General features: G+C 43.0%; 1 protein-coding gene across 7 annotated transcripts in view; it reads right to left on the minus strand.

Annotated features, from left to right (window-relative positions):
* Window positions 1–27,639, minus strand: part of KCNIP1 (potassium voltage-gated channel interacting protein 1) — a 677,814-nt gene that overhangs the window by 24,499 nt on the left and 625,676 nt on the right. For 6 of the 7 annotated variants that reach the window (XM_048487210.1, XM_048487209.1, XM_048487208.1 and 3 more), the window contains one exon: window positions 11,251–11,375. In XM_048487210.1, the coding sequence (XP_048343167.1) occupies window positions 11,251–11,352 (102 nt within the window). In that variant the 5' untranslated portion in view covers window positions 11,353–11,375. Of the gene's footprint in view, window positions 1–11,250; window positions 11,376–16,261; window positions 16,267–27,639 lie in introns of those variants that run through there. The other variant, XM_048487211.1, reaches the window with a different exon arrangement.

Consider the following 27,639-nt stretch of genomic DNA (forward strand, 5'->3'; position numbering starts at 1 on the left):
AAAGTGTATGAAGATCTATTTTGAACTGAAACATTTTAACTGAAACAGCTAAAGTAAAATTTGTTAAGAACTGACTGTACCATCCAAGTATTCCCTGTCTAAGGAAAAGAAAAGCGTAAAAACACTTTGTACAATCAAACTGAGAAATCCTGTAAATAAATTCTTGTTTGGTTTATTGTTAGGAAGCCTCACACTGATAAACTTTCCCTCAGAGGTGGCAGCATACGATTTCCTAACAGGATTATCCTAGGCCGTTTCCGCACGAATGCGGAAACGGCCGGGTCAGCGTTTCCGATGCCGACCCGACGACGCTGAGACCGTCCGCACGGACGGTCCTGGAAAGAGCCGGGCAGCCGGCGCCGCGGAGCGCCGGCGCCCGGCCGACCTGGCATGTCCCCGGGTCTGGGGACATGCCCCCCTGGCCCTGCGCACCTGCTCCAGCGGCGCAGGGCAGGGGGGCGTGTCCCCAGGCCTCGGCGACGCGCCGGAGGCCCGGGGACAAGGTAAGTGCCGGGTGGGGGAGGCGTCTCAAAGCCGCTGCAGTTCGCTCGGCAGCGGCTTCGAGGCGGTGTTTCCCCAACAAGAACGCTTCCGAGTGCTCTGGGGAAACGCCAGCTTCACGGTGGTCGGGTGGCGCGAGGGCGGCGCAGCTGCGATGCAGCTGAGCCCCCTCTGCGAATGGCGGCCTGGAGACGGCATTTTTGCCATCTCCAGGCCGCCATTAAATGCCCGTGCGGAAACGGCCCTAGAAAGCTTATGTGTGCATGTGTGTGGGGTGTGCCTGGACTAACAGCTACCCTCAGCCCTCCTGTGTGTGCATCACACAGAGCAACTATATGGGACATGGATACGGGCTAGGTGCTACACAAAATCAAAGTAACCCCCCCAAAAAACTATTATTATTGTTATTTAGATTTATTCCTCATCCTCTACAACAGTCTCAGGGTGGATTACAATAAAATCAGGGCAGGATACAATAAAATTACTGGAGCAGATACCATTATCTGAAAAAAACAGAAACATGTACCCCACCGCCCCCAAACCCCCCACATTTTTGGCCAAATTAGTGCTGCAGTAACACACAATAGTAACAATGGCAGTCTTTTGTCAATTTCCTCTTGCAAAACCAACTTCTCTTGTCAATTTCACTTGCTCCTAACTGTGGACATAGTGCCACCTTAAGGTTACATCACTAATCCAAGATGAAATTGATAAAACAAATACAATCAACCAGGGTTGTGTCTCCACCCTAACAACATATCTCTAACGTGATGTGACAAAGGTAATTGTTTGAAAATGGAGATGGGAAGGGTGTGGATAAGAGCCAGGTGTTTGGTGGAATGAAGAAATAAAGTTTGTTTCAACATGATCACATGCTCAAGGGAAGCTAGCTCAGAAACGAGCTGAGAAAAAAATTACAGCAAAAGTGCTAGAGAAAACACGAGAGGAAAAATGAAGGAAAAATGCTTCTAGAACCAAATCGAGAAAAAAATGTGGAATTGAAATAAAAAACAGCATTTGATGGCCAGATAAGTTGAAAACAACTTGTGTGGAAAAAGCCGTTACCTTCAACATTGAGATGCTTACTATATGAAAGGTTGCCAGTTTGAACTTGGGCAATAATTTTGCCATCTCATTTCCCATGAATATATATTGATGACAAATAGCTAGTATATAAATTTTGGAAAAACCCTGGGAGCCAAATGATTACAGTAATTATTTCAGAGCACACCCAATAAAATAGCCTGGGAGAATAAAGTGTTGACAACCCAGAGAAAGCAGCAGCATACCAAAGAAGATAACGTGTGTATTACAGTAAATGATGGTATGATTCATTTTGAGAAACTAACATGCCACTTCTCACCACAAAGAAACAGCACACTCCTAATTTGGATACAATCAATGCCAATTCTACTGGCATGATTTACAGTAACTTCAAAGAGCATCAGTCCGTGGGTTATAGTTGAACTAAATCAAACATACATAAGCATGCAGCACATAGAGCCAGATTATTAGACTACTACAGAGGAGGAATGGGGCTGCAGACCCACAGGGTCTGTAAGTTTGCTCCATGGGGGTATAGATAGTCTGAAATGGATGGGGTATGAGAAGGGGAAGGATTCACACACACACACACACACACACACACACACACACACACACACACACACACACACACACACACACACACACACACACACACACACACAGAGCCTCTCAATGCTCTTGCCTTTATTCTAATTATGGCTGTTATTCACACTTTTTAAAAGTACAGGATGTTCACTTATGGATTTCTCATGGTCATATCTCAAAGTTTTCCTGCATTAAAAAATCTCCCTGCAACTAGAAATTAGAAAATACTTTTACTTTTCTCTATTCTGTAAATAAGCTCTCTATGGCAGATTCCACATGGGCCAAAAACAGCAGTGTGAAAACAGTGTGAAAACGTTGTAAAAGGGTTTATACCGTTTTCACACCGCTGTTTTCAGCCCATGCGGAATCTGCCTAAATGGCAGATAGTTTGATGTGAAGTAGTACTGAAATGTGCAATTCCCAACAAAATAGTATAAAGGATAAAACAGCCCCCTATGCAAGCACTGGGACATAACTGACTTATGGAGTGATGTTACCTCATAATGTTTACTAGGCAAAGTTTGAGCCCCAGTGGCACAGGCTTTTCTGCCAGTGGAAAAGCCCTCCCTGGGGCACTTACCCTGGCGGAGGGGCGAAACTGCCAGTGTGCTGCTGCTGCCAGCCTCCCCCAGTGCTGAAATGCAGTGTGGGATGCTGCACCATTTTTTTTAAAACCATATTTTTGCCACACAATAAAAGGCTAGGAACTCATGAGCAGATACCTATTTCCTCAGATCCTTTTTTACATTATCCGTTCTTCTGCTAAGCTAGATTGTTATGGGGTATCCCCACATGAGTTATTTAATTCTGCTGTCAGTGGAATCCTGAACAGAATTACACCTAAGTCAATAGACGCCAATGGATTTAGAAGGATATAATTCTCATAGGATTGCACTGGACATTACATTTCTGAAATCAGTTGGAAGTAAAATTGAATCTGAGTTTTTCCATAACAGTATATATACCACCAATAATCGCCATCTACACAGGCAAGATCCTACTACATGTTTGCCCAGAATAAAGTCATATTCAACAACATCACACTCTCTGTATTTTTTTGTTCCTCTGTGTGTGCATTTTTGCCATTAAGTCAAAACGAACTTAATTTTCTATCAATACCACTGCCATTTTCAATCTATTTTAAAATGCTGCAATGCATTGATCCTAGAGCACAGCAGGATAAAATGCTCTTGTTTTCCCCTGCGCCATTTCAAGTGCTGAAGCAGCCCCCTTCACTGCAATTATTTCGGCAAATCCCTCATGCAAATAGGACAAGTATCCCGGTGTACCCGTTTCTTGGAATTTAAACCACTAGTGTTCAATTGGACACCAGTGCAATGGAGGGTGGGGAGCCAATGTTACTTGGTTTCCAGTTGGGCTTTTGGGCTGGGAATGTGGTGACTGGGACCTTAGACTTACATCACCCAGCATGACTCCATTTAGCCCTCTGAAGGACTTACAGGCAGCTGGGTTGTTTAGCTGCCTCCATGCACTTCCTGAAAGCCCTCTTGAGGCAGTGGAGCTGATTGTGGATTGGGCTGTCCAATAACCAAGGTAAGCACAGAACAATCAGTCACAAGAGAAATAACTGGCGACCATAAATGTTTTAAATATGACCATATGACCATATTTATTTTTTACATAGAAATAATGCTAGTTGAATTTTATTGTTTTTGAATTCTGTTCTTTTCATTTTTTCGAAATTATTGTGTACATGTGCTCCTTCCTCATGGCTGCTTTTTAAGATTAAAAAGGATATCCTGAATTCCAATCACAGAACTCCAGCATCATATGTACTTTAATCCTTTTAAAGTCCAGATCTCAAGATATTTAATATCATTTAAAAATAATTGCCAAGCATAAACTCTCAAAATAGTTTTTCACACATTCTTCTATAATTCAGAGCAGATCTTTACCAAACTTGGAGGTTCTTCTTAGGACAGTCATCTGAAGGTATGCTGCAAACATTTGATGCCTCTGCCTCAAAATATAGCTTTTCCAGAGCCCCACAAAAATTTCCCAAAGGTAAGATAAAGCTGAAAAATCTGGAAAAAATCTCAGAAAAAAAGGCTTTTTTGGTTTTCCCTTTTTATCTCCATTGAAATGATACCTCTTTTTTCTCATTCAGCATATCAGCACGTCTAGCTAGTGAAGCTGCTAGCATCCAGCTGGAGTCAAGGGAAACATTCGGGGAGGGGGGTGCAGTGCAATGGTGTTATATCACCGCTGGTGAAAACCTGGAGTGATGTCATACCTCTATACAAATCACTGGAATCTAACTGGAATTGTTGGATTTATCATAGAGTTTCTGGCAGTTCCGAAGAGGCATGACACCATTTCTGTTTTTCTCAGAAGGTAACATCCTCACAACTACAGAAATTTATTAGTTTATTTTTCTCTTGCCAACTGACAGAGTGGTGTTGGAAGTGGGGGATGCCAGCAGAAGGTATCCCACTGTGGAAGCAACTCTAGCTGCCAGATAAGCTTAAAGAAAAAGTGGAGGAACATGCAGGGACGGAGAGAGAAGAAATGACGCCTGGGGCACGACCTGCCCACATGCACCCCCTGCCCATGCCCCCACCCTGATCTGACCCCGCCATGCCCCTGCCCCTGCCCCGCCCCATCTGACCCCTCCCCTCCCCTCCCCACCCCACCCCACCCCAATCCACTCATGCCCTGAACTGCCCACATCCTGCCCATGCCCCCACCCCTGGGAGGGGGGCCTGGGGGTGTTTTTTTCACCACCACCTGCCCCACTGATGCTTCACCACTGGGAACATGTCACTGATGGGGGTCCTGGGCAAGCCTTTCTTTTCAGGATATCTTCCCCCAGCCCATAGAATTGCCAACCTCTAGGTGGGACCTGGAGATCTCTCAGAATTACAACTGATATCTAGACTACTGAGATATCTAGACTACTGGAGAAAATTTCTGTTGTAGAGGGTGGAAATCATAATATGCTGAGGGCTCTTCCCACCCCAGAGTTGGCAACCCTAGTCATCCCTTTGCTTGGCCTCACCTTACACTATGTTTATTGGTAATTGCTTCTGCTACCTTTTAGCCTTGCCACCATCTTTCCAGGCCAGAAGGCCTACCAGGAATTGCACCAGTAAGATTAACTGCCCTGAACACATTTATACGAATCTCTACCTTCAGTTTATATTCTTATTTTTATGATGAATGAGTGCAACATGCAATCTTAACATGGGTTTGGGGACTTCAAAGAAAAAGGAAACAGATGTTTATCCACAAGACGTTATGTAAAGCTGAACTAATCACACCAATAATTCTCAGCACGCACAAATTAATCAAGTAAAGGGCTGGATCCCGAAATTATTTTCACCAATTGAAAACAGAATGGTCATCTTATCTGTAGCAGTACAAGTAAATAACAAAATTGTAAGCTTTGTTTTTCCAGAAGCAGAATCTGAGATCATAGGACATTGAAAAGGGAAGCTGAAACAATAGTGGGTAATTTCGTAAGATCATGCAGATTGCCTTTTTAAAAATAGACATTGTTTCAACTTGACTTGTTAATCAATGATTCATTCCACACAGCACAACTAAGATGTCCTGAGGACCTTAAAAAGGGCATCTTGGGAAGGAATTCTGGACAGCTGTTTCCCCAAGATATCTTCAGGATGCCTTATTTCTGCTCAAGGCGTCTTTTTGTGAGAATGCTTTAAAATGCACCTTTTCAGACTGCTTGTCATGTCAGCCCATTTTTAGCAGCACAGCCAAGAATATGTACTCAATATGATACAGGAGCCCTGCCGAATGAATACTCATTTCATCCATAAGAAAATTCCTGATGTCATTGCCTCCACTGGTTATCTTCAGATACTCCCTTCTAACTTCTAACTAACTTCTTTTGGCCACCTTACAGTGTGCCCCATTGTTTCTCCAACAATCCACCCGGACATCTCCCAGAGGTTGGCCAGACATCCCCCAATGGTTGGCCTGATACCCCCAGAGGTGGTCCTTCCCCCTATAAATATCCTACCGCCCCCCCCCCAGGACACTGTCCAGTGCCATTGACATCTTTCTGTCTTTGTTGCTGTGCCCAACGTGTTGCATCCCCCTGAAACTAGACACTGGTTGTTTGGCTTTCAACCTTGGATCTTCTTCACTTCATGATCAAGTTGTATTACCCATATACCCTACTACCATTTTTCTATTCCAAAATCTATTTTACAACCTATCTATATCTTAGGAACTCTGTGTGTGCATGTTTGCTTAATTGAATCAAGTGATTTTGAACCCCTTCTTTCTACAATAAAGATTATCAAATTTGCATTATATTCCTCTCTGTGGATTTTCTTCTGAGAGCTGATCTCCGTATATACTAGTAATAAAGGTTCCTTACCCAAGCCTCTTGCAATATTAAAAGCAGTCTGCTCTAAGCTAATATTCCCCACCATATTGAGACACTGCATCTCCACTTTGGGTAACAAGTTTCACCCTCTGCTTATGCTTGACATTTTGTGTGCAGCTGAAGGGACTCTCCCTGCTGCCATTTGCTGAAGGCTTCCCAGGGAAGTCTGCTCTGCAGGTTCCGATCCTGGGCAGCTTTTCAACCTGAAAAGTACATAGTCATACAACCCATAACACCATCTTCCATTTTGAAAATACATGCTGATTCCGGTAATATGTAGTTTTCCTATTTTTTAAAAAATTCAATGAACTATCTCTGCAGCTGTGCAGACATGAACACGAGAATTAGCCACTCGGAAGATGGGTCTACCACCCATTGAAAAGCATGGGGTAGACCTGCCCTTTGTGGACCGACAGTTTTTTCTCACTGCACAGTGGCTTGTTATTTCGATATTCCTTGGTATTTCAATATTCCTGTAGTAGATCTATAACTATTTCAATAGTTCTTGTATATTTTAAGTTAATATTTTATATTTTCCCCTGTATTTGTGTTGCTGAGCATTTTCTGCTAGGATTTGCCTCTATTCAGCGTCCCTTCCTGCACAGTACCAGGGTGCTGAAGAACTGGTCCCTATAAAAGGTTGATCTGTTCCTAACACTTGTTTTTCTAATGGTTGAAAAGTTGTAATGTTTATGAGAAAATTATGTTACTTTGAGAGCTACACTGTCTTCAATATTTTTAAAAATGTCATAGTTACTCAAGAAGCTACACTGATTTTGTCATTTACTAACGTGTACCATCTCCAGTTCCCTAACTGCAAACAAAAATAAGAGAGTTGTACTGTGATGCACATGCACATTGTGCCAATCCAGCAATTTGCAAACCAGTTTGGGACTTATACGTATTGAGTTGTTTTCCTCACTGGACCATTGCTTTCATATCCTGCATGTGAGCTCCCAAAGGCATCTGGTGGGCCACTGCGAGTAGCAGAGTGCTGGACTAGATGGACTCTGGTCTGATCCAGCAGGCTCTTTCTTATGCTCTCATGATGATGTGGCCATGTAGTCAGTCTACTCTTAATGAAAATCTGGAACTTTTGCAGCTTGAAGTCACAGTGGGGAACAGAAACGTGCAGTTTGGGAGCCTCATCACAACACCATGAAGAACCTTTTGTTTAATTTTAATTTAATTTTATTCTATTTGTAGGCCACTCTTCCCCTTGTGGGCTCAGAGCAGCTTCCAACTTATGATTTTTGCTAAGTAATGTTTTTATAGATCATGATTCATGCTATTATCAGTGCACTTCTTTATGAAATCAAAATTTGGAACTTCATTGACATTCAATTTGTAATTACTTAAAAGGCCTCACTAAAGGGTTCAGGAAATCAATTTTTCGATCCCTCCGGGTCTCCTGGAGTTTCAATCCCCTACAATGAAAACTGTGGCTCAGAGCAAAAGAATGTAATTATGAATCTACCTGCTTTGCTCCAGTTTCAATGTAATTATGCATCTGTCTGCTTTGCTCCTTGTTTCAATGTTTTGCTTTTACAACTTATTTTATTTTTTAATTGATATTTTTTTCAGGATTTTATTTCTAAGCTGCCTTCAGCAAGACTCTGGAGAGGTGGCATACAAATCTTGTTAATAAATAAATTTTCAAGCGGGCTTTGAAACTTGAAAAAAATGATTTTTTTTTAAAAAGAGGGGGTTAAACATCTGTACTATAGCATTAATGGAGATTAATGAATGAAATGCCAGCCCCATGGTTATTTTGGGAAGTAGCTTTTTTCATGGCACCAACTACTCACTTGTTCAGTGAGTGAGCAAGTTAACAATGCGCCATGAGTGCGCTCATCCTCAGAGCTAATATTGCTATAATTACAGCTCATCTCCTGACTACAGGTTCCCTTGGAGAAAATGACTGCTTTGGAGGGTGGACTGTGTCCCATCCTGTCCTTCCCGGGCTCTGTCCTCCAAATCTCCAGAAATTTCCCAGTCTGGATCTGGCAATCCTACTGGGCATTGAGCACTGCCCAAGGAGGCTGATCCCTATCGAATGCCAAAATAAACTATATCCTTCTGTTCATCACTGTTGATCAAATTTTGCCAAAAAATGTAGTTCTCGGGGGTGGGGCGGGGGCATGGTGCTATGTGTTTCTGCTCCTTCAGGTAATGGTGACTGCTCCAGGACTTGTTTTGACTTCCATTTTGTGTTAGTAGTTCTCAACAGTTGAAATGGAGGATGAGACATTTTTGAATTGCTACTTCAAAATGTAACTGTGAGGTACCACTAGAGCTGCTGTGCAAAAGAAAGCAAAAAGGGAAGGTTGTTCCTTTGTGTAATGGATTATATCCCATCACCATCAGGAATAACAGGTTTTAACAGCAATAAGTGTGGAATAAATGCAACTGAAGAGACAAGGCAGGGGGAATCCAAAATGATGGGGGGGGGGGGAGAGATGTGTGTAATGATTTCACAGAATACAACTACTTTTGATAGGTCACCAGGATTCTGACCTTTTGCAGCTCAACTAGGGAAGGGGGTGAAACACATCTTGGAAGCAGTGTGGCCCTGTGCTGATATGTTTGCCCACACTGACAGCATAAGTGGCACCTTAGGGCAAAGAGGGTGATGTGCAAATGCCACAAAGCTCTGCGGTGCCTTATCTTGAGGAGGCTTCCTCTCCCCCAGAGCCACGCCAACATAACTGAGGATGCTAGCACAGCTGAGGGTGGGCTAGGGGCATTCTCAGGAGTGGAGCCAACAGCACCAGCCTTTCAGCCTGGAAACACTCCCAATGTAGCCCTCCAGCATACACCACAATAACATGTGGTATAAATGTTTTTTCCCCAGCTCCTTGCTGCACCGCCTGGACCTCCGTTGATGGTGGCATGGCACTGGCTTTGCTGTGCCATCCCCAGCTGCTGCAGAGCTCCTGCCATCTGGAATGGGCTGTTAAAATTACTGTTTCCTCTCCTGAGGTCAATGACAGACATAGCAATAGGAGGCTTTCTTTCTATATCCACAAAGAAGAACTTTTTTAGCCTGATATTAATCATTGTCAGTCTCCCCTGGCCCACAGTGGTTACATGTTCAAGGAACCACAGGACAAAGTTTCAGATGCGGCAGGATAAGATCTGTTGTTGGATTTGTGGTGTATTTCTACTCTCTGTGAGGACCATTTTGCCATGTATTTTACCACAGATTTTACTATGTAATTGGACCTAAAAACCCTCCTCACTACTTCCTAGAATCATGCAGATGGGCAAGTTGCCAGGATAAGAGTGCTCTATGGGAGTTGGATTAGGTGGTCTGCATGGAGTAGATGGCCCTTTTTTACTCTCTGCTTAATGCAGGATTAGTCTAGAGTAGGGGTGATGGTGGGGTTTGATTTTATTTTGTTTTACTGAAAATTTTCAGGTTTTTAAAATCTGAACCCTAAATTTACAGATAAAACTTATGGTGCTTACTTCTAGTATAGAGCATCCCTGTCAAATCTTTGTCCAGCCACTACTTGAAGATTGCCAGTGAGAGGGAGCTCCCTAGGCACTTGATTCCACTGTTGAAATACTCTCAGTGTAAAAAATTTTTCTAATATCCAAACAGTACCTTTCTGCCTGTCATTTAGACCTATTATTGTAAAGTTCTAACATCTGCTGCTAACAGGAACAACTCTGGGCTCTTTTCTAAGTGACAGCCCTTCAAATACCTAAAGAGGGCAATCATGTTCCCCCTCAACCTCCTCTTCTGCACAATGAGTATTTCCAAGGCCGTATCTTCATAGGGTTTGGTCTCCAGGCATAACAACTCATACAACCCATAACAGCATCTTCCACTTTGAAATACTGCACTTATTTTGAGGATTTTAATAGCGCAGTCTACTCCATTCTGTCTTCTGACTAATATATTTATGGTGTTTAGATTTCTGCCTTAGGGATGCTAACTTACAGTCGTTCAAATTAAATGTTACTATATAAATGCTCACATGTTTTTGTCAGTTCTTATCCCATGCTTGCCATTTTCAGTTTTGTTTGCATTGCCTCCTTAGAAATCTCTTGAAGTTCTCTTAATATTTTACATCCAGGAAGTTCTCATTGACTGCAGTTTTCCAATTAAGTTATCACTGACTGCAGTTTTCCAATTAAGCGCATATTTATGTTTATTTATATTGTTTTATTGTTCACACAGAACTCTTACAGAGCAACATACTCCTGTTATCTATGGGCCACAGTCTATATAGAAGAGGCTCAGCAATTAAATTTTAAAATTGGCCAGAGATCTGAAAAATCTGGATGCAATACATGTTTCCTTCTCCACAGTCAGGAAATAGAAAATACTGCCAAATCACCAAGTCCAAAATATTCAAAACCAACAGAGTTTCTGATTATTCACAATGAATAAGTTGAAATCAAGGAATGAAAATAATGATTGTTTGGCAATTTCAAACTACAAATAGTTCTGAACCATTCATTCTGAACATGTGGGGAGTAGAACAACATGCCATATTTTCTGATTAATTTGTGAACTACATATTTATCAGCCAGCTGAAGTTTTAAACACATTGTGATGGTACCATGAGAAACTGTCATATATTTTAAGGCAAGCCTTATATCTCTTTGGCACTAGAACAAGAATCAGAAAAATTATCCTTCCTGTTTTTAAGCATCTTTCAGGTTAATGCAAAGTATTCCATCCTCAAAAGCCAACTGCTTCACAACAATCACAATTGCTCAGCTCTTACATTTTTGAATCCTCTGTAAAGCACTTGAAGTTCTCTCTTAGTGAAATTGGTTTGTGCCTCAAGTTGTTCCAATCCTTCAGGCCGATGGCATACTGTTGTCATTTCTAACTCATCTTCAATTTTATCTAGAACGAAAGACATAAAGATGTCATTGGGCTGCATTCTTCATTTACAAACATGATGGAAGGAGTTAAATGTATATTGGTTAATGTTAAACACCATTTAAGGACAAATAACAGATGTGAATTCAAACTGATCCTAAGTACAATCAAACCAAACGCAAAGAAGCACTCCTCATATTTCTTTTTTACGGATCCCCCTCATGTCCTCCATCATGTCCCCCCCCCCATTACTCTTTAGAGTCACAGATTCTTTCAAGGATCACAAGTCACTACTGTCATCAGGAGACCAACCCATTATTGCTCCCAAAAGACATTAGGATGTTTCTGCCCAACAAACTGAATAATGAGTTTAAGATGCTCCCATTCATTAAATAGCAATGTAAATTCATGCACACTGACTTGAACATTTTTTAACTTACCAACATGTCACAGCAATACTAATTTCATTCAGTGGGTTTCATGGGACTCAGTGTTACATGGACCAGACATGCTTACACATAGTAGACAAAAGCTGGGATCCTAAGTACATTCATGTGGCAGTATGCATCACTGAAGTCAATGGAACTTACTTCCGAGAAGTATATTTAGGATCAGGGTGAACCATGCTGACACTGAGCAGATATGGAAACTACTCATTTTCTTTTGTTGTGAAACAAAAGACTTTCAAGGGTTAAAGACATTCCAGTCAAAATGTTACAGCTGAAGACCTGATGTGGGTAAAGTTCATACAGGTTTCAGAGAAGAGAAGAAATAGCAGGTTGGCAGTTGGGTGAACAAAAGTACAAGGTGCAAAACAGTTTAATCTAAATGGAGTGGGACACAAAAACAAGCAGAACATCATTGGACTCAGATGTCTGCTTTTCCCTGTATTATTGTTGGTAAAAGGCCACTTTTCAAATCACAGCTTAATTGAATTTAATTCATTCCTAAATGTTCACCATAGGTGATAATTCTGGCTAGGATCCAATGCTATATATACCAATGCTCATGGAAAACACCCCATCTCATGGTTTTCCATATCATTTTGGGGACACGGGGAATTCCTGTATGAATGTTTATGGATATTTGTGCTTGGCCATCCTGCCCCTTTGTGTGCCTGTGAATGGCTTCCATAATACAAGCACCATCAAGAACTTAAGTGGAAATGGTGATAAAGTAACATATAAGGGAAGAGATGAAAGGGAGGGTTACTGCTTCACTGAGGTTTTCAATATACCCGGAACACGAGCAAATGGCTGAACCACATTTAGGCCATTTCTGCACAGTGGCAGGAAACGACTCTCCACTGGCATAATTCATGCCAGTGGAGCTTCGGGACCGCTTGCGCAGTAACGTGCGGGCGGCCCCGAAGCTGCTGTGACCCCCCAATAATTAATTATGAACATTGCAAATATATATATATAAACGAATATCTGACTGTTTTTTGTGAGGGCAACTGTAAAGTTCCAGTATTTGAAATTCCTGGGTTAGCCTTACTTCCCTCTTCCAATACATGCCCACTTTTTGATAATCTTTGTAGTCCCTGAGCTGCTGAGATGAAAGGTGGCCATATAAGTGTATTAAATGAGTAAATAGATATTAGGAACACTGTATATAATAACCTTCAGATATGATAACTTATTTGCTATTTCTCCATACTATACAATAACAAGAATTCAAATTATTTCAAATTATTTCCTATAGTTTTTCCTACACAAACATTGTGAGTAACCATTTTTGTAATGGCAGGCCACATCACTATGAACTCAGAATTTTCAGCAAAAACAACCTTTTGGATACTAGTGTGTATCATTATTATTACCTTCACCTTGTGTGTAGTATCATTATCTTTACTTTGTCTTGTATGGCATGCTCACTCTTGCTTCACCTTTACAATGATACCCCTGTGCATATGTTGTGTGCATGGGACTTGTGAAGGTGCTCTTAAATGGATATCTTTGACACTGTTCACATCTCCCAGATAAACTGCTGACTGTAAAAGGATTATTTTTCACAAGGGATAAAATTCGGTCATAGATATAGAGAGTGACTAAGCAGGCAGGTAAATTGAATAGAATATTTTAACTTGCATTCCCTGTTTGAAGCTGGTTTGGCCTACTGTTCTTTCCTCCGGTTCTTTCTTCTTCTGATAGGTTTCCCTCTTTCCATGTTCTGCTGGTTTCCTTTATAGCAAAATAGATCTTGATGCTCAGATTATTGAAACAATGCTTTTACATCCCCATCATAATGTTGAGTTCGATGGAGAAGTGCTTTGGAACTGACTTTAGGTCCCAACAGAAACAGAAGTAGTCATCTGAAGTTCAAACCATCTGATTGTTAGTCACATATTGATTCATCGATCTTGTCAGTTAGAGCTGCATATGATAGATGTGCTGCCCGATGAAGGAAGGCCAGAAGGTCATAGATCTCATCATAAAACTTATTTAGATTAACTGAGTATACGTAAAGGGGAACAAGATTTCATCCACCAGTCCCACTCATGAAGTCCATTTGTTTCACTGATTGTCCATAGCAAGCTGTCTTACACAGGAACATGTCTTTTTATAGGCTCCTTTATGTAGTTGGGAACCTTGCAAAAAGCAGGATATTTATGGAGTGGGTGTGAACCCATATGTAGGGGAACACTGCAGATTTTCAGCTGCATCAATTGATAGAATTTCAAAAATTGTCCACCACCATCTGGGTATCCTGATTTTGATTTTGTTTCACTCTGGTGAGAAGCAAATCTGTGAATCTTTATTTTCATACGAGTATTTTCCCCCTCATTCTAATTTCCCCTCACTTAATATTAATAAAGATTTAGTACATGCCTCATCTACCAAACGTCTGGGTGTGATCCTGGAGTTCTTCTTGTCTATGGAGGTCAAGGTCACACATTCAGCCAGATGAACTTTTCCCCCATCACCACCAGGCTAAACGGTTGACCTCCTATCAGCCGCACTCAGATCCATGCAACAGTCACCTCTAGGCTAGATTACTGTAACTTGGTCTACACTGGCCTGCCCTGAGACTGCTCCAGAGGCTGCACTTGATCCAGAATGTGGTGGCAAGAGTACTCACTGGGACTTTGGTGAGGGAACATATAAGACCTATTCTCTACAGCTTGGACTGGTTACCAGTTGAATTCTGGATTATTTAAAAAGTTCTGGTATTAACCTTTAAGGTCTTGAGCAGTCTGAAAACGTCATACCTTTAGGGCCACATCTCCCCGTACTGCCCATGAAGGACTCTCTGGTCCTCTGATAATTTCTTAGTGATCCCCAGCCCCAAAGATATATGAATGGCTTCCACCAGAGCCAGGGATTTTTTGGCCTTGACTCCTACATGGTGGAATGTACTGCCAGTGGGCATCAGGGCTTTCCAGGACATCAATCAGTTCCAGAAAGCATGTAAGACCAAAACGTTGCACCGGTCTTACACCTAAAGTCGTATGATGTACATCAAAATATATTTGGTCTCCAAGCTCATTTCCTCAAGGTGTTTGTTGGGTTTTTATGGGCGATATATTGATTCATTGCCATCTAAGAACAACATTGTTAGAATGTTTTATCTGGTATTATATAGTTTATGTAATTTACTGGTTTCAATATTGTTATTTTAATATATCTGTTGGCTGCCCTGAGCCTGGCTTTGGCCAGGGAAAGCAGGATATTAAATTGAATAAAATAAACAAATAACTGAACAAACAAACAAACAAACAAATAAATATTTCAGTCATTATCAAAATGGTGCATACCATATAATATACAATTTGAGATAGTGTCAAAATGGCATAATTGAAACAAAAGGAAAGAAATAATCAACTACAATAAAAATGAGACAAATGAGAAGTCCAGTGATGATGGTAACATATAATAAAGACCCGTATCAACTCATACCCAAATCCCACTCTCCTGTACACAGTTAATACATAGTGACTATCTGAAGAAAATATGTGATTTTCTCCTTTGTATTTCTTTGGTGACACAGACATTTAAGGGAACTGTTATGAGGTAGTAGATGACAGAAGGATCAGTCCTGGCTATTTCCTTGCTTTTATCTTTCCTGTTCAGGCTGGAGTTGCAATACAGAAAACAATGTCTTTACAGTCTTGTATATGGACATATGGGATTCTAGTAAGTAAGTAATTTTGGTGGTGATAGTAAGACTTACAGCATTGTCACGGAATACTTTCTACCAGGAGTGTGTAGCATTTTTTCCTGATAATTTTCGTAGCAGGGTTTATTGAACTTGAATTTTTTTTGGAAAAGCTGAAAAAAGCTAAATAACCATATTGGTAATTTTTAAAACTTTTTTAAAAATATCTGCAAATTTTCAGCTCCATTAAAGTTTATGGGGAATTTGATGGTCTCTGTAGATGATGGTCTTCAATGTAGAGGCACCAAAATTTACAGCATGGCTGCAGATGAAAATACTGAGAAGCACTGCCAGTTTGGGTCGGGGAGTCCAGTTTTATGGACTTCCAGAGGCTTCCAATCTATGCAACAGAGTTATTGTTTCCAATGAAAGATGGGGGCACCCCATTCGGGAGTCCATAAAATTGGACCTGCTGACCCAAACTTCACTAAACCTGGGAGTTCTTCTGAGGAAAGTCCAGAGGCATTCCTTCCATTGGGCAAAGTGAGCAGTTGCCCAGGGCACCGTCTTGTGGTGGGCGCCAAAAATGCAGGTTCGTTTGTGGGTTTTTTGGTATTTTCAGTGTTTTTTCCGTTTTTGGCCTGCAGGGGATGCAGCACCAGAATTTCCGGGATTTTTCAGGAGACTTTCCTGATGCTATCACCCAGGTTTGGTGAGGTTTGGTTCAGGGAGTCCAAAGTTATGGACTCCCAAAGGGAGTGCCCCATCCCCCATTGTTTCCAATGGGAGCTAAAAGGAGATGGGGGCTACACCTTTGAGGGTCCCTGAACCAAACTTAACCAAACCTGGGTGGTATCATCAATAGGGGCTCATGAAGGTACTCTGAAATTTTGGTGCTGCTATCTTAATAATTGCACCCCTGGCAGTAGGCATCCTCCAAATTTTCCCAGATTCTGTTTTTAAATCCACCCCCGCCTGCCAATGCCTGTTTTCTTTCTTTCTTTTATTCTCTTTGGACCCCCTGAACCAAACTTTGGTTCTTTGGACCCCCTGAACCAAACTTCACCAAACCTGGGTGGTATCATCAATAGGAGCTCATGAAGGTACTCTGAAATTTTGGTGCTGCTATCTTAATAATTGCACCCCTGAAAGTAGGCACCCCCCCAATTTTTCCCAGATTCTCTTTTTAAATCCACCCCCTCCTGCCAATGCTTGTTTTCTTTCTTTCTTTTATTCTCTCAATGCCTAATAAAGGTGGTTTATCATCATCATCATCATCATCATCATCATCATCATCATCATCATCATCATCATTATTATTATTATTATTATTATTATTATTATTATTATTATTATTCAATCCACCCCCTTTGGCATGGATTTAAAGAGAGAATCTGAGGTCCCCAGTTTAAACATTGAAAGTGATGCTGTTTCAGGTTGGGGGAGAATCCACCCCAAAATAGCATCACTTTCAATGTTGTTTAAACTGGGGACCCCAGATTCTCCCTTTAAGGTGGATTTAAAAGGAGAATCTGGGCTCCCTAGTTTAAACACCATTGAAAATCATGCTGTTTGGAAGTGGATTCCAGCATCACTTGTGTAAACTAGGGAGCCCAGATTCTCCTTTTAAATCCAGCCTTAAGGGAGAATCTGGGGTCCCCAGTTTAAATAACATTGAAAGTGATGCTGTTTCCCCCAGTTGGGGGGACTGGATACAACACCATAAAATATTTTCATAGCAGTAATAAAACATTTTGAAAGCATTTTAAAATTGTTTTCAAAAAATATTTCTGCTGTGTGGCATGGCCCATTGCTGTGTTCAGATTTGCGAGTTGGGGCATGTTCTATAACGTGATGGTGACTTTGAAACGACCTGGTGGAAAAAATCATTGTTTGGTCACAGTGGGGGAGGGTGGCTGCCCATGGGGGGGGGGTATCAAACTCAGGTTTTGCCCAGGGCTCCAGTTTGTCTAGGTATGCCACTGGGAAAGTCACATGCAGCTATGCTGCAAATTTGATACTCTCCCTTGAAAATCAGCCCCCACAAATATCTTCCAGTGAATACAATTGGAGCAAAACAGTAATCCAGGCTTCCATCCTCCTATTGTTTTCAATGGAGGAATAAAAACATCCCTTTTTTCCTTTAAGGGAAAAGCAAAGAGGCATGCCTGTGAGCAATCACTGGTCAATGCTTCCCACCCCAGGAACCAGCACAAAGCCAACAGAATAATACCAGAACCCAATCCAGCATAACCACAAAACAACACATTGCAAAACCTACTAGAACCAATGTAAGAAAACCCCCACAGAAACAGAACAGATGAATATCAAAACAGGGGGTACTTTTGCCAGCCCAGATGAAGCCACACTCTAATCTAATGCACAGGTGACCAGCAAAATCCAGGCAGCACAGGCCCAACAGAACCCATGCCCAACCACACAATGCGTAGTAGCTGAAGGTGTGGGGGCACTTTCGCCAACCTAGATGAAGCTGCAACAGTTCAACATGCAGGTACCCAGCAAAACGCAAGCATGCTGGTAACAAAGATACCTTCATTTTCTAAAGGGAGGAAGGCTTCAGAAAATGAAAGGTAGGACATTCTCTGCGTGACCCTGACCCTCCTCTTTCTGTAGTCTCACACACTATCACAGCCTCAGAGGCTGAACCTTTGGTGATGCAGCTGCGTTTCATCACTGGCTCTCCCTTTCCCACCTCCCACCCCTGCAAAGAATGTTTGCTTCCTTATTTGTGGCACTCATGTGAGTTCTACTTTGACAAACTGGTCCCTATTCTACTTTTAATCTCTCATAAGATGCAGATGCAGAGCAGTTTTGGTGCAGCTGCATTATTCTCAGCATGCAATTTTGGTTTTGGGTGACTGGGCAAAGACTGAGTGAGCCGAGAATCACCTCCATTGTTCCTCTGTGCAACGCAGTTACTAAGTCACGATGCAGGTAAGTTCAGAATGACATCATGGATTGGAAAGGGGCCGCCAAACAAATTGGGAAAGTGCCCTGCTGTTTCTTTCTTCAACTTGTTTATTTTGGGAGGAGAGTTTTGCTCTGAGAGGATGCAGGCGCAAGCACATGCTAATTCAGTTAACCGCAAAGTTCAGAACTGGTTAGTTGAATACAGCCATGTTGATCTTGAGAAAGACTAACTGCTCAGCATTCCAGTGGGGCAGGCATGAATGATGTGGGCTGAGAATGTCACCCAGATGTGAAAAACACAGTCACTCTGCACGCTCGTTGGAGGACAAGAGAGGAGCCTCTGGGCCACAAGAGAGAGGTCAGGCCAGAGTGATTTCTTCATGGTCACATAGTTCAGTGGATTTATGGACCTCAACTCCTCAACCTCCAAAAAGTACTCTCTCACCACTGAACCTGCCATATCCTTTCTCATGTCCCCCATTCTTCCATAGGAGCTATGCCCACCCAATGAGCTCCATTTACAAGTCACCTCAGCAGTTGCTCTGGGGGAGACTCCAGCTAGCACATAAGGTGAGGGACAAACAGCAGCAGAGCTGCTTTTGCCCCCCACCTCCTCTTCGCCCAGCAACATCCCCCTTTGGGCTTGCGTACACTCACATCTCTGAGACAGCTGGTCTCTCCAGTGCACACGCTCCCTGGCCTGCTTGGCAATACTTCCCTTGATGTGTGAGTCCCACATGGTCACCAACATATAGGCCTTCTGGTGGATGAGAGTCTCAAGGTCAGACACACACAGTCTTGCAGCCTCTGTATCAGTGCATGCACTGATGGAAGCAAGTCTGCATGTCATTCAGCTGCTCCAGAAACATGTCCAAGATCTCACAAGCCACAAGCCATCTTGGGAATGACCACAGTCAGTGTTCCTGTGACAGATGAGAACAACTGCACATAGTCTTTGAAAGGCTTAAGGACTTCCACAGTCTGAGAGATAGGCCATTCTGCATGGTGGCAGAAGTGGCTGTCCACCAGCATAATTGGTTAAAAGGGTATGTTGAAGGGCCCGAAGCTGCTGGAGCCACCTCCGATCTGCATGTGTTGTTTGCCGTCTTCCCTCCAAGGATCCAGAGGGAGGAAGTGACACACCCACGCTGCCCTCTGACCCACGGGGGTCGAAGGGTAGCGTGGGCGTGTCCCTTTTCCCTCCGGAGCCTTGGAGGGAAGACAAGGTAAACAACACACACAAACAGGGAGCACCTGAAAGCGGCGCTCTTACACTGGTGCCCTTCGCATGGCTCTGACGGGAAGATGCCGCTTTCCAAAAAACATACTCATGGAGCATGTTTTGAAAGCAGCATTTTTGTGTCCTTTTTTTGGGGGGGGGTGAGCAGTTGCAGCTGTGTAAATAGTGCCCCAGGGACGGTGTTTTTACTGTCCCTAGGGTGCCGTTTTTGGACCGTGCAGAAACAGCCATAGTCAGCCACTCATCTAGGTTGAGCTGGCTTTCTTTCTGTACCACCTCAGTCTCACAGAATAAGATGGTAAGGGCTCTGTTTTGCTCCACCAAATGTTCCAATATGTCATAGGTAGAATTCTAGTGAGTGCTAATGTAGCTGAACCGGCAGTGCTTCAGCACATTAATCAGTGCCTTCTTCCCATACAGCATATGGGTGTCCTTCACACTGTGAAAGAAGTTATTTGTGAGATGCTGGCATTTCTGAAGAGATACCAGGAGGCAAGTTGCAGAATTCAGCCTTGGATTCTCTGCAGGCTTCAACTCAAGGAATCCTTACCATATGGAGAAAGTGGGATGCACAGTAAATATGCTTCAGGCTTGATGACACTGCCACTTCCCTGAAATTTACGCTGCCATGTTGCTGCCTACTTAGCCCTTTATCTGCTTGTTGATGGCATCAGAAATGTTGTCCACATGAGCGTCTTGTCAAGAAACTCGGCAGAGCCTTGAAATAGCCTTGAAATAGCCAGCTCTTCTGCCCTCACCCTGCCTAGCACTGGTCTCCCCACCTCTACCCAAAATGTTGCCAGGTTGCCACCAGTGCACTGTCAGTGAGAGGCATGCATGATAAACCTGAGGGCAGGTCCAGATGTTGGAAGTGAAGTGCACAGTTCTCCTGTGAGCATGGAACTGTGCCTTCACGTGGTTCATGGCAACCTGGTGCAATGAGGGCATAATGCTCCTGGTCATCATGGTGCAAGAGGGCATATACTACTAGATATAGGAATCATAGAGCAGCCTGTGGAAGATAATGTCTTCTATAGCTCTGAAAGGTCACCCATCAACAGTGATTGTCTTGCTGAAGAGGTGAGTGACCATTCTCTCTGCCGTTTGCTACCCACCTCTTTGTACCCCTGTGCTGCCCTTGACAAGCATCTTTATCAGAGATGCTTCCTATCCCCTGCCCACTTGAGACCATGCACTGCATGCAATAGGGAGAGCACAAGGTAAGGTTGCTGATCAACTCACCTCTCAGCTGTCTACCTGGCCACCAGCCTCTCTCTACCCCCAAAGAAGCACCACCTGGTGATGCTTTGTCAGATGGTTCTGGAATCTGAAAGCCGAGAGATGGTGAATGTCTTTCCCTTGACTGATCCAGACCCTACACAGTTGGCACTATGCAAAACATGGATTCCCTGTTAACTGGAAGTGCTTCTAGACTGAAGATGGTGGGAGCACCAATGCTGACCAGCAGCTGTGGGCACCCCTGGAGCCACCTCCTGTGAGGAGCTCAGGACAGGCATGCTGGTCTAGGAGGCACAGGAAGAGAAGGTCAAAGAAGGAGGGTTGATATAACATATTTGGGAATCCCTTTGTCTCTTCTTCTTGTACCACCTCTAGGTTCTCCTCCTGTTCCCCCTCAGAAGATTTGCTGGGCTCTGGAAGAACCAAAGAAGGAGATGGTGCATATATCCCCTCCAGCATCCTCTTGGTGCCTGGAATGAGCTCCGGAGCTGTAACACCCTCATCCCCAAAGCTTATCCCTAAAGGCAGCTCAGGCACCCCCTCTTCCTGCTGCACCGGGCGCAGTTTGGCCCAGCCACGCCTCTGTTCAGAGCTGACACTTAAATGGTTTACTATTTGACAAACAAAATCCCTGACTTTTCTTAACTCTTAACACAAACCTAATTAGGAAGAAATTAAAGCCATGCACCCAAGTTGAAATGTGAGGGTTTTTTAACCAATTCTTAACATGCCCTTATGAAAACTAGCCTCTGTTTAAATTTCAACTACTATATCAAAATAGGTCAAATGAAACTTGCCAAGAGAAGTACAACAATATAATTCCACTAACTCAACAACACAATTAAGAACAGAACTTCTTCTAAGCAAATGAAAGAAAAATAGGAAAGAAGAGCCCAGCCCACCACAACAGCTCAACACAACAAAGAAGTGATCACTAGAAAATGAAAAGGAAGGGGTGTGTATGTGTGTGTGAGGAAGGATCAATGCAACAAAACTTAAGAAGTCTTCTCCTGAAGACCCTGAAACCCATAGATAGAAACCCAAAGGGAAAAAAAGGTGGATTGGGGGTGAGGAAACACAGAAACACACAAAACCATTCACTGACATCTTGATTTTTCTAGCATTTCTACTTGTTCAGTGTACCAACAGATGAATCATAAACCTTTTGTCTGTACCTAATTTAACTTATGTTTTATAAGTATGTACTTCAGGTTTTTCCCAAACAGTATCAGCCTTGCATTCTCTCCTATGAGATTTGTTAAGGACTTTCTCATTCCCTTTAGTGGCTTTCATTAGTACCAATTTGGTGTACTTTTCTTCCCGTTAATCCTCATATTTCTCTGACAAGTCCTAATTGACTCTACAAATTTTATCTAGTTTCTTCCTTCTTTGCTAATTAGCAATATGGTATCTTAGCTAGGAATGTGCGGGTCTTCCTTTCAAGCAATTTGTTCTGAGGCCATAAATGTTATTTAGGCAAAATGTAATGCATGTTACCCTCACAAGGATCATGGACATAAGTAGCAGCTCATCCACACCAGAGATGGCAGGCCACAGTGCTGAGGTGGCACTGTCCCACCACTCCCACAGAAGCTTTCTGGCAGTGTGGGGAGGCTTGCAAAATGAAAAAGTCTCCCCCCAGCTTAGAAACCTCTATGAATCTCAATGGACTTACACCATTTTCCTGGTGGCTTACATCCGAAGTAGGGCCTACCATAAGGTGACCAGATTTTCACCTTTTTAAACCGGGACACCCCCGGAGTGCACTGCCGCAGGAGCGCAGGAGCGCACAGCGGGAGGCTGCCGCACTGCTTTCTGGGGCGCTCCCCTGTTTCCCGCCCTGTCACAGGGCGGGAAACCAGGGAGCGCCCCAAAAGGCAGTGTGCTCCTGCGGCCATGTGCGCGGGAGGCTGCCACACTGCCTTCTGGGGCGCTCCCATTTCTCGCCCTGTGACAGGGCGGAAAAAGGGGAGCGCCCCAGAAGGCAGTGCGGCAGCCTTCCAAAAATCGGGACAGTTACAAAACCCCGCGGGACAAATTGGTTTAAGACCACCTTGGCCTACCAGCATAATACCAGCAAAGGCTGGGAGGAAGTTGGCTCTCTTCTGGGCATGCCCTGCCCCGCCCCTGCTATACCAGCAGGGGCAGGGGCACTGGGACACTGGCACTGCATTCAGTCCCACATTTCAGTGCAGGGATAGGGGCTTGTGTGAAGCAGTTTTAAGATGATTATCAAATGTTCTGTTGACAGAGCCAAAGCTTGGGATGACAATTAGTATCCTTGGTGGGCCCCAGGGTCCAGGGAGCAGTCATTCCAGGGTGGAAACCCATTATCAGAATGTGCTCATTTATGTTATTTCAGAAATGCAACGTAAAGCATTCTTTCATTACTTTGGGACTGTATACCTCAGGAGGGGGTGGGTATATGAGGGTGAGGGGTTAGCATTAAACATTTATGATGGACGTAAAGTATAATGCTAGTTGCCAAGTGTTCACAAGCTTGTACAGGCAGCCTAGTTGTTTCATTTAAATTATACAGTTCTCAGACTTCCAAGGTTCCACATACAGAGGTGGGTTTAGCGACCAGTTTTATTGCCATGCAGCAATTGCCCCCTCCCCGCATATTAATCAGAATACTCATTTTATATTGATTATTCCGCTTCTAGCTAGTTATTTTCTAAGCTTCTGATTCAATGTTTCTATTTACCCTTTCTTGTTTGGGAAGTGGGAAATAATATGCAGCTTCAACTTCCAGGTCCCCATCTCCAATTTCAAGTTTCCAGGCTTGTTGGAAGCTTCCAGCCTCTTTCATTACAGATAGAGATTTGAAAAATTTCCCCTCTCTCTGTTGGTTTTGTAAGTTGTTTGAATACTTAGGATAGCTGCACAGGCATATACGGCTCGTGCATTTTTATATCCTCAGCAGGCACTTCTGGCCACTGTTTTCTTCTGTTTGACAGCATCAACTCAGTGCAGTGAGGTCTTTTGTCAATCCTCTTCTTGCATGATGTCTTCATGTATGGGAAGGCAGAAGAGCTGTCATCTCTTAGGCCTAGCCAGATGCAAGTCACTGAAGTCAAAGAAATCTCTTATTTTTTTATTTTAGTTTTAAAACATTGTGGCAGAAAGACAGGGGGTAGAAGAGACAATAATGAGTGCATGATCATTACTGGCAACTGGCTGTGGACAGATGTGGGAAAGCTCAGTCCCGCTAAGCTTGATTGTCATTGTGGGGCTCTTGACATTGAACATTTTTCACGGACAAGCTTCAGCGTGCCCTGGTTATGGTCCTGTACTAAGCATGATGATCTTGGACACCTGATGAGGATAGGTATTGTAAGAGAAGTTCTGCTAGCAATCGGGAATAGCAGTAGGATGGCAGAGCAAGAGACATCAACCTCTTAATTTCTGTTCAGACACCATACAGTTTTGACATAGGAAATGTCTTGGATGGTATGGTGACAGTGGAAAACAGTCTTTGGCTTTTTGTTCTCTAGGATTCTCCTTACTGATGTCCTAACTGATTAGTGATGTAGGTATAGATTTTTTATGGGAGGGTTTGGGGGCGAGGCCCCACCCACCCCCGGGGGCGTGGCCACACCTCCCCAAGCCCCGCCTCTGGCCTCAGTGCTTATAAAAGCAGCTCTCTGAGGCCAGAGATGGCAGACTCCCCTGCCCTTCCTGCCCCGCCCCCCCACCAGCTGGGCTCCCAGCTGGTAGCGGCAGTCCCTTCTCCCTCCCCTCCAGGTAGAGGGGTAGCTAGGGAAAATGGAGCCTGGTGCAAAACCTGAGGGCTGCTGTGATGCTGAAATCCACCCCCAAACAGCATCACTTTCAATGGTGTTTAAATTAGGGAGCCCAGATTCTCCTTTTAAATCCATCTTAAAGGGAGAATCTGGAGTCCCCAGTTAAGACAACATTGAAAATGATTCTGTTTTGGGGTGGATTATCCCCCACCCTGAAACAGCATCACTTTCAAGATTTAATCTGGGGACCTCAGATTCTCCCTTCAAATCCATGCTGAAGGGGTTGGATTCAAAAGGAGAATCTGGGGAAATCTGGGGGGTTAATTTTCCTGCTGTCAGGGGTGTGTAGTAAGATTTATTTATGGTCTTTGACCAAAGCATTTACAATACAATTTAAAATAAACCATCTTAGAACCTTCTTAGCTAATATAAGATAACAATTAAAGTAATACTCCTGCATATCTCAGCAGCCAAGATGACCAAAACTTATAATGGTGTTTCTCAGTATCTATTTAAAAAGTCACTTCACCCTATTTTTCATTGTTCTTCAAAATTCTTAAATTCACACACGTAAACACAAAATCTTGCAACTGATGATGTAATATTAGGGACTGTTCCCTGAAGTAACCTTCTTAATATATATTTATTATTATTATCAGCATCATCTTCAATGGTGTTTAAATTAGGGTGCCCAGATTCTCCTTTTAAATCCATCTTAAAGGGAGAATCTGGGGTCCCTAGTTAAAATAACATTGAAAGTGATGCTGTTTTGGTGTGGTTTAATCTGGGGACTTCAAGGTTTAATCTGGGGACTTCAGATTCTCCCTTTAAATCCATGCCGAAGGGATTGGATTCAAAAGGAGAATCTGGGGAAATCTGGGAGGCTCAATTTTCCTGCTTTCAGGGGTGCAATTGTTAAGCTAGCAGCACCAAACTTTCAGGGTATCTTTAGGAGACTCTCCTGATGATACCACCCAGATTTGGTGAAGTTTGGTTCAGGGGGTCCAAAGTTATGGACCTTCAAAGGTGTAGCCCCCATCTTCTATTAGCTTCTATTTTAAACAATGGAGGATGGGGCACCCCTTGTGGGAGTCCATAACTTTGGACCCCCTGAGTCAGCCTTCACCAAACCTTGCTGGTGTCAGCAGGAGACTCTCCTGATGATACCACCTAGGTTTAGTGAAGTTTGGTTCAGGGGGTCCAAAGATATGGACCCTCAAAAGGGTAGCCCCATCTACTATTAGCTCCTATTGGAAACAATGGGGGATGGGGCACCCCCTTTGGAGGTCCATGACCTTGGACTCCATTAACCAAACTTCACCAAACTTGGATGCTATCATCAGGAGTGTCACCTGACGATAGCCTGAAATTTTGGAGCCACTAGCCTAAAAAATGCACCCCCTGCAGGCCAAAAACAAAAAAAACACTTTAAAATACAAAAAACCCACAAATGGTGGGTGGAGCTTCGGACATGCAATGGGGGGATCTGAACCTGAGAACCCCCCCTTACCTAAGTCCTTGTAAACTGACCCTTAGTGTTTGAGACAGAGTTTTACCAGGACAATGCCAAGTGAAACTGGAAACTAATGGTGTTGAAGGGTATGAGTTTTTACATCATAAAAGTGCTTAAAAGGTAGTCTTTCGTGCAAGCACCAGACATCTCTGACCCATGGGATGAGTCACAATCAAAAGTTTACCAGGCAGACTATGTTTACTTTGACTATGTTTGACTTTGCCTTCCCCAGTCACCTATACTTTCCCCCCAGCAAGTTGGTTGGGTACTCATTTAACCAACCTCAGAAGTATAGAAGGCTGAGTCAACCTTAAGCTGGAAACCTGAAACCAACTTCTATCAGGATCGAACACAGCTTTGGCTGCAGTACTGCAGCTTGCCACTCTGCTTATTTTATCAGTCTATAAATCAATAAATCCATCTTTTTGTGGTATAGTTACCAGTTTATCCTTAGAATAGTCCTTCTTCTATCATTTGTATTAATAGGTTTGGCAGTAGATGAACTTGAATAGATGTAAAATGTTCTTGGACAATAGTGAAGGATGCCCAAAGAGAGAAATGGGAGACTGGCCATTTGGAAAAGATTAGGTCAGGTTCAGAGTTGTTGCATATCTTGTTCCAATCAAGAGTATCCCTACTTTGGCTGTGTCTGTGAACAACATGAAATGATCATGGGACAAACCTGATCAGAACTGATCAGTCAATCAAAGGAGTGGGCCATATGAAGTAAATAGCAGGGGTGTTCACACATTAGATAGCTGAGAATGTAATAGCTTACTCCTGCAAGTTCTAGAACCTTATCCTCTTCATATGTCCCATCTCTCAGGAGCTGAAATTTTAAAGAAATAGTCTGATGTCCTGGTGGCTATTTCAGTTCCATTGATCTCAAACAGGTTTGTTGACACTTTTGGTAACCCAGAGGAAGAGACAGCAAGGCTTGAATTAGAGTTTGCCATTTCCTTAGAAGGTTTTGGCTTCTGGGAATTTGTTCAAATGTGCCTGCAGGGGTGCCAGATCAATGTTTGTACAGAGTACTTTTCCAAGCTTGTCTGCTATCTGAACCTGGCTTATGATATTTATAGTCACATGAACGGATGCACTAGAAGCACCCCCAAACTCTGTACTACTTCTTCTAAGTCAGAGACTTCAATGTTTGAGCACACAGTAGCAAAATAAAGAGCAACAGGGACACATAATCATATCAGTTTTTATAGTTATGCAATAATTATTTAATCTTGGATGGGGGAAAATAGTATAGCATGTATCATGGAAGTAGAGGACGTAGAGATCCTACCCTGTCTCAATTATGTCCATCCAATTTCTCAACATGATGGAGAATGTATAGGGACTGGGTAGAATCACTTGACTATACAGATTGTGTGTCCCATATGTTGGTTTCTAGGGATATTTGGGAATTTGACTTCTGTACCTTCCTTCTTGTTGATTGGTGGATTGTTAAATGAGCTTTTGGTGGTCTCAGATCTATTAACTCTCTCCTGGATATTGGCCTTGTAAGGAATT

The sequence above is a fragment of the Sphaerodactylus townsendi genome, linkage group LG03 (genome assembly GCF_021028975.2).
Source record: "Sphaerodactylus townsendi isolate TG3544 linkage group LG03, MPM_Stown_v2.3, whole genome shotgun sequence".
NCBI lineage: Eukaryota > Metazoa > Chordata > Lepidosauria > Squamata > Sphaerodactylidae > Sphaerodactylus > Sphaerodactylus townsendi.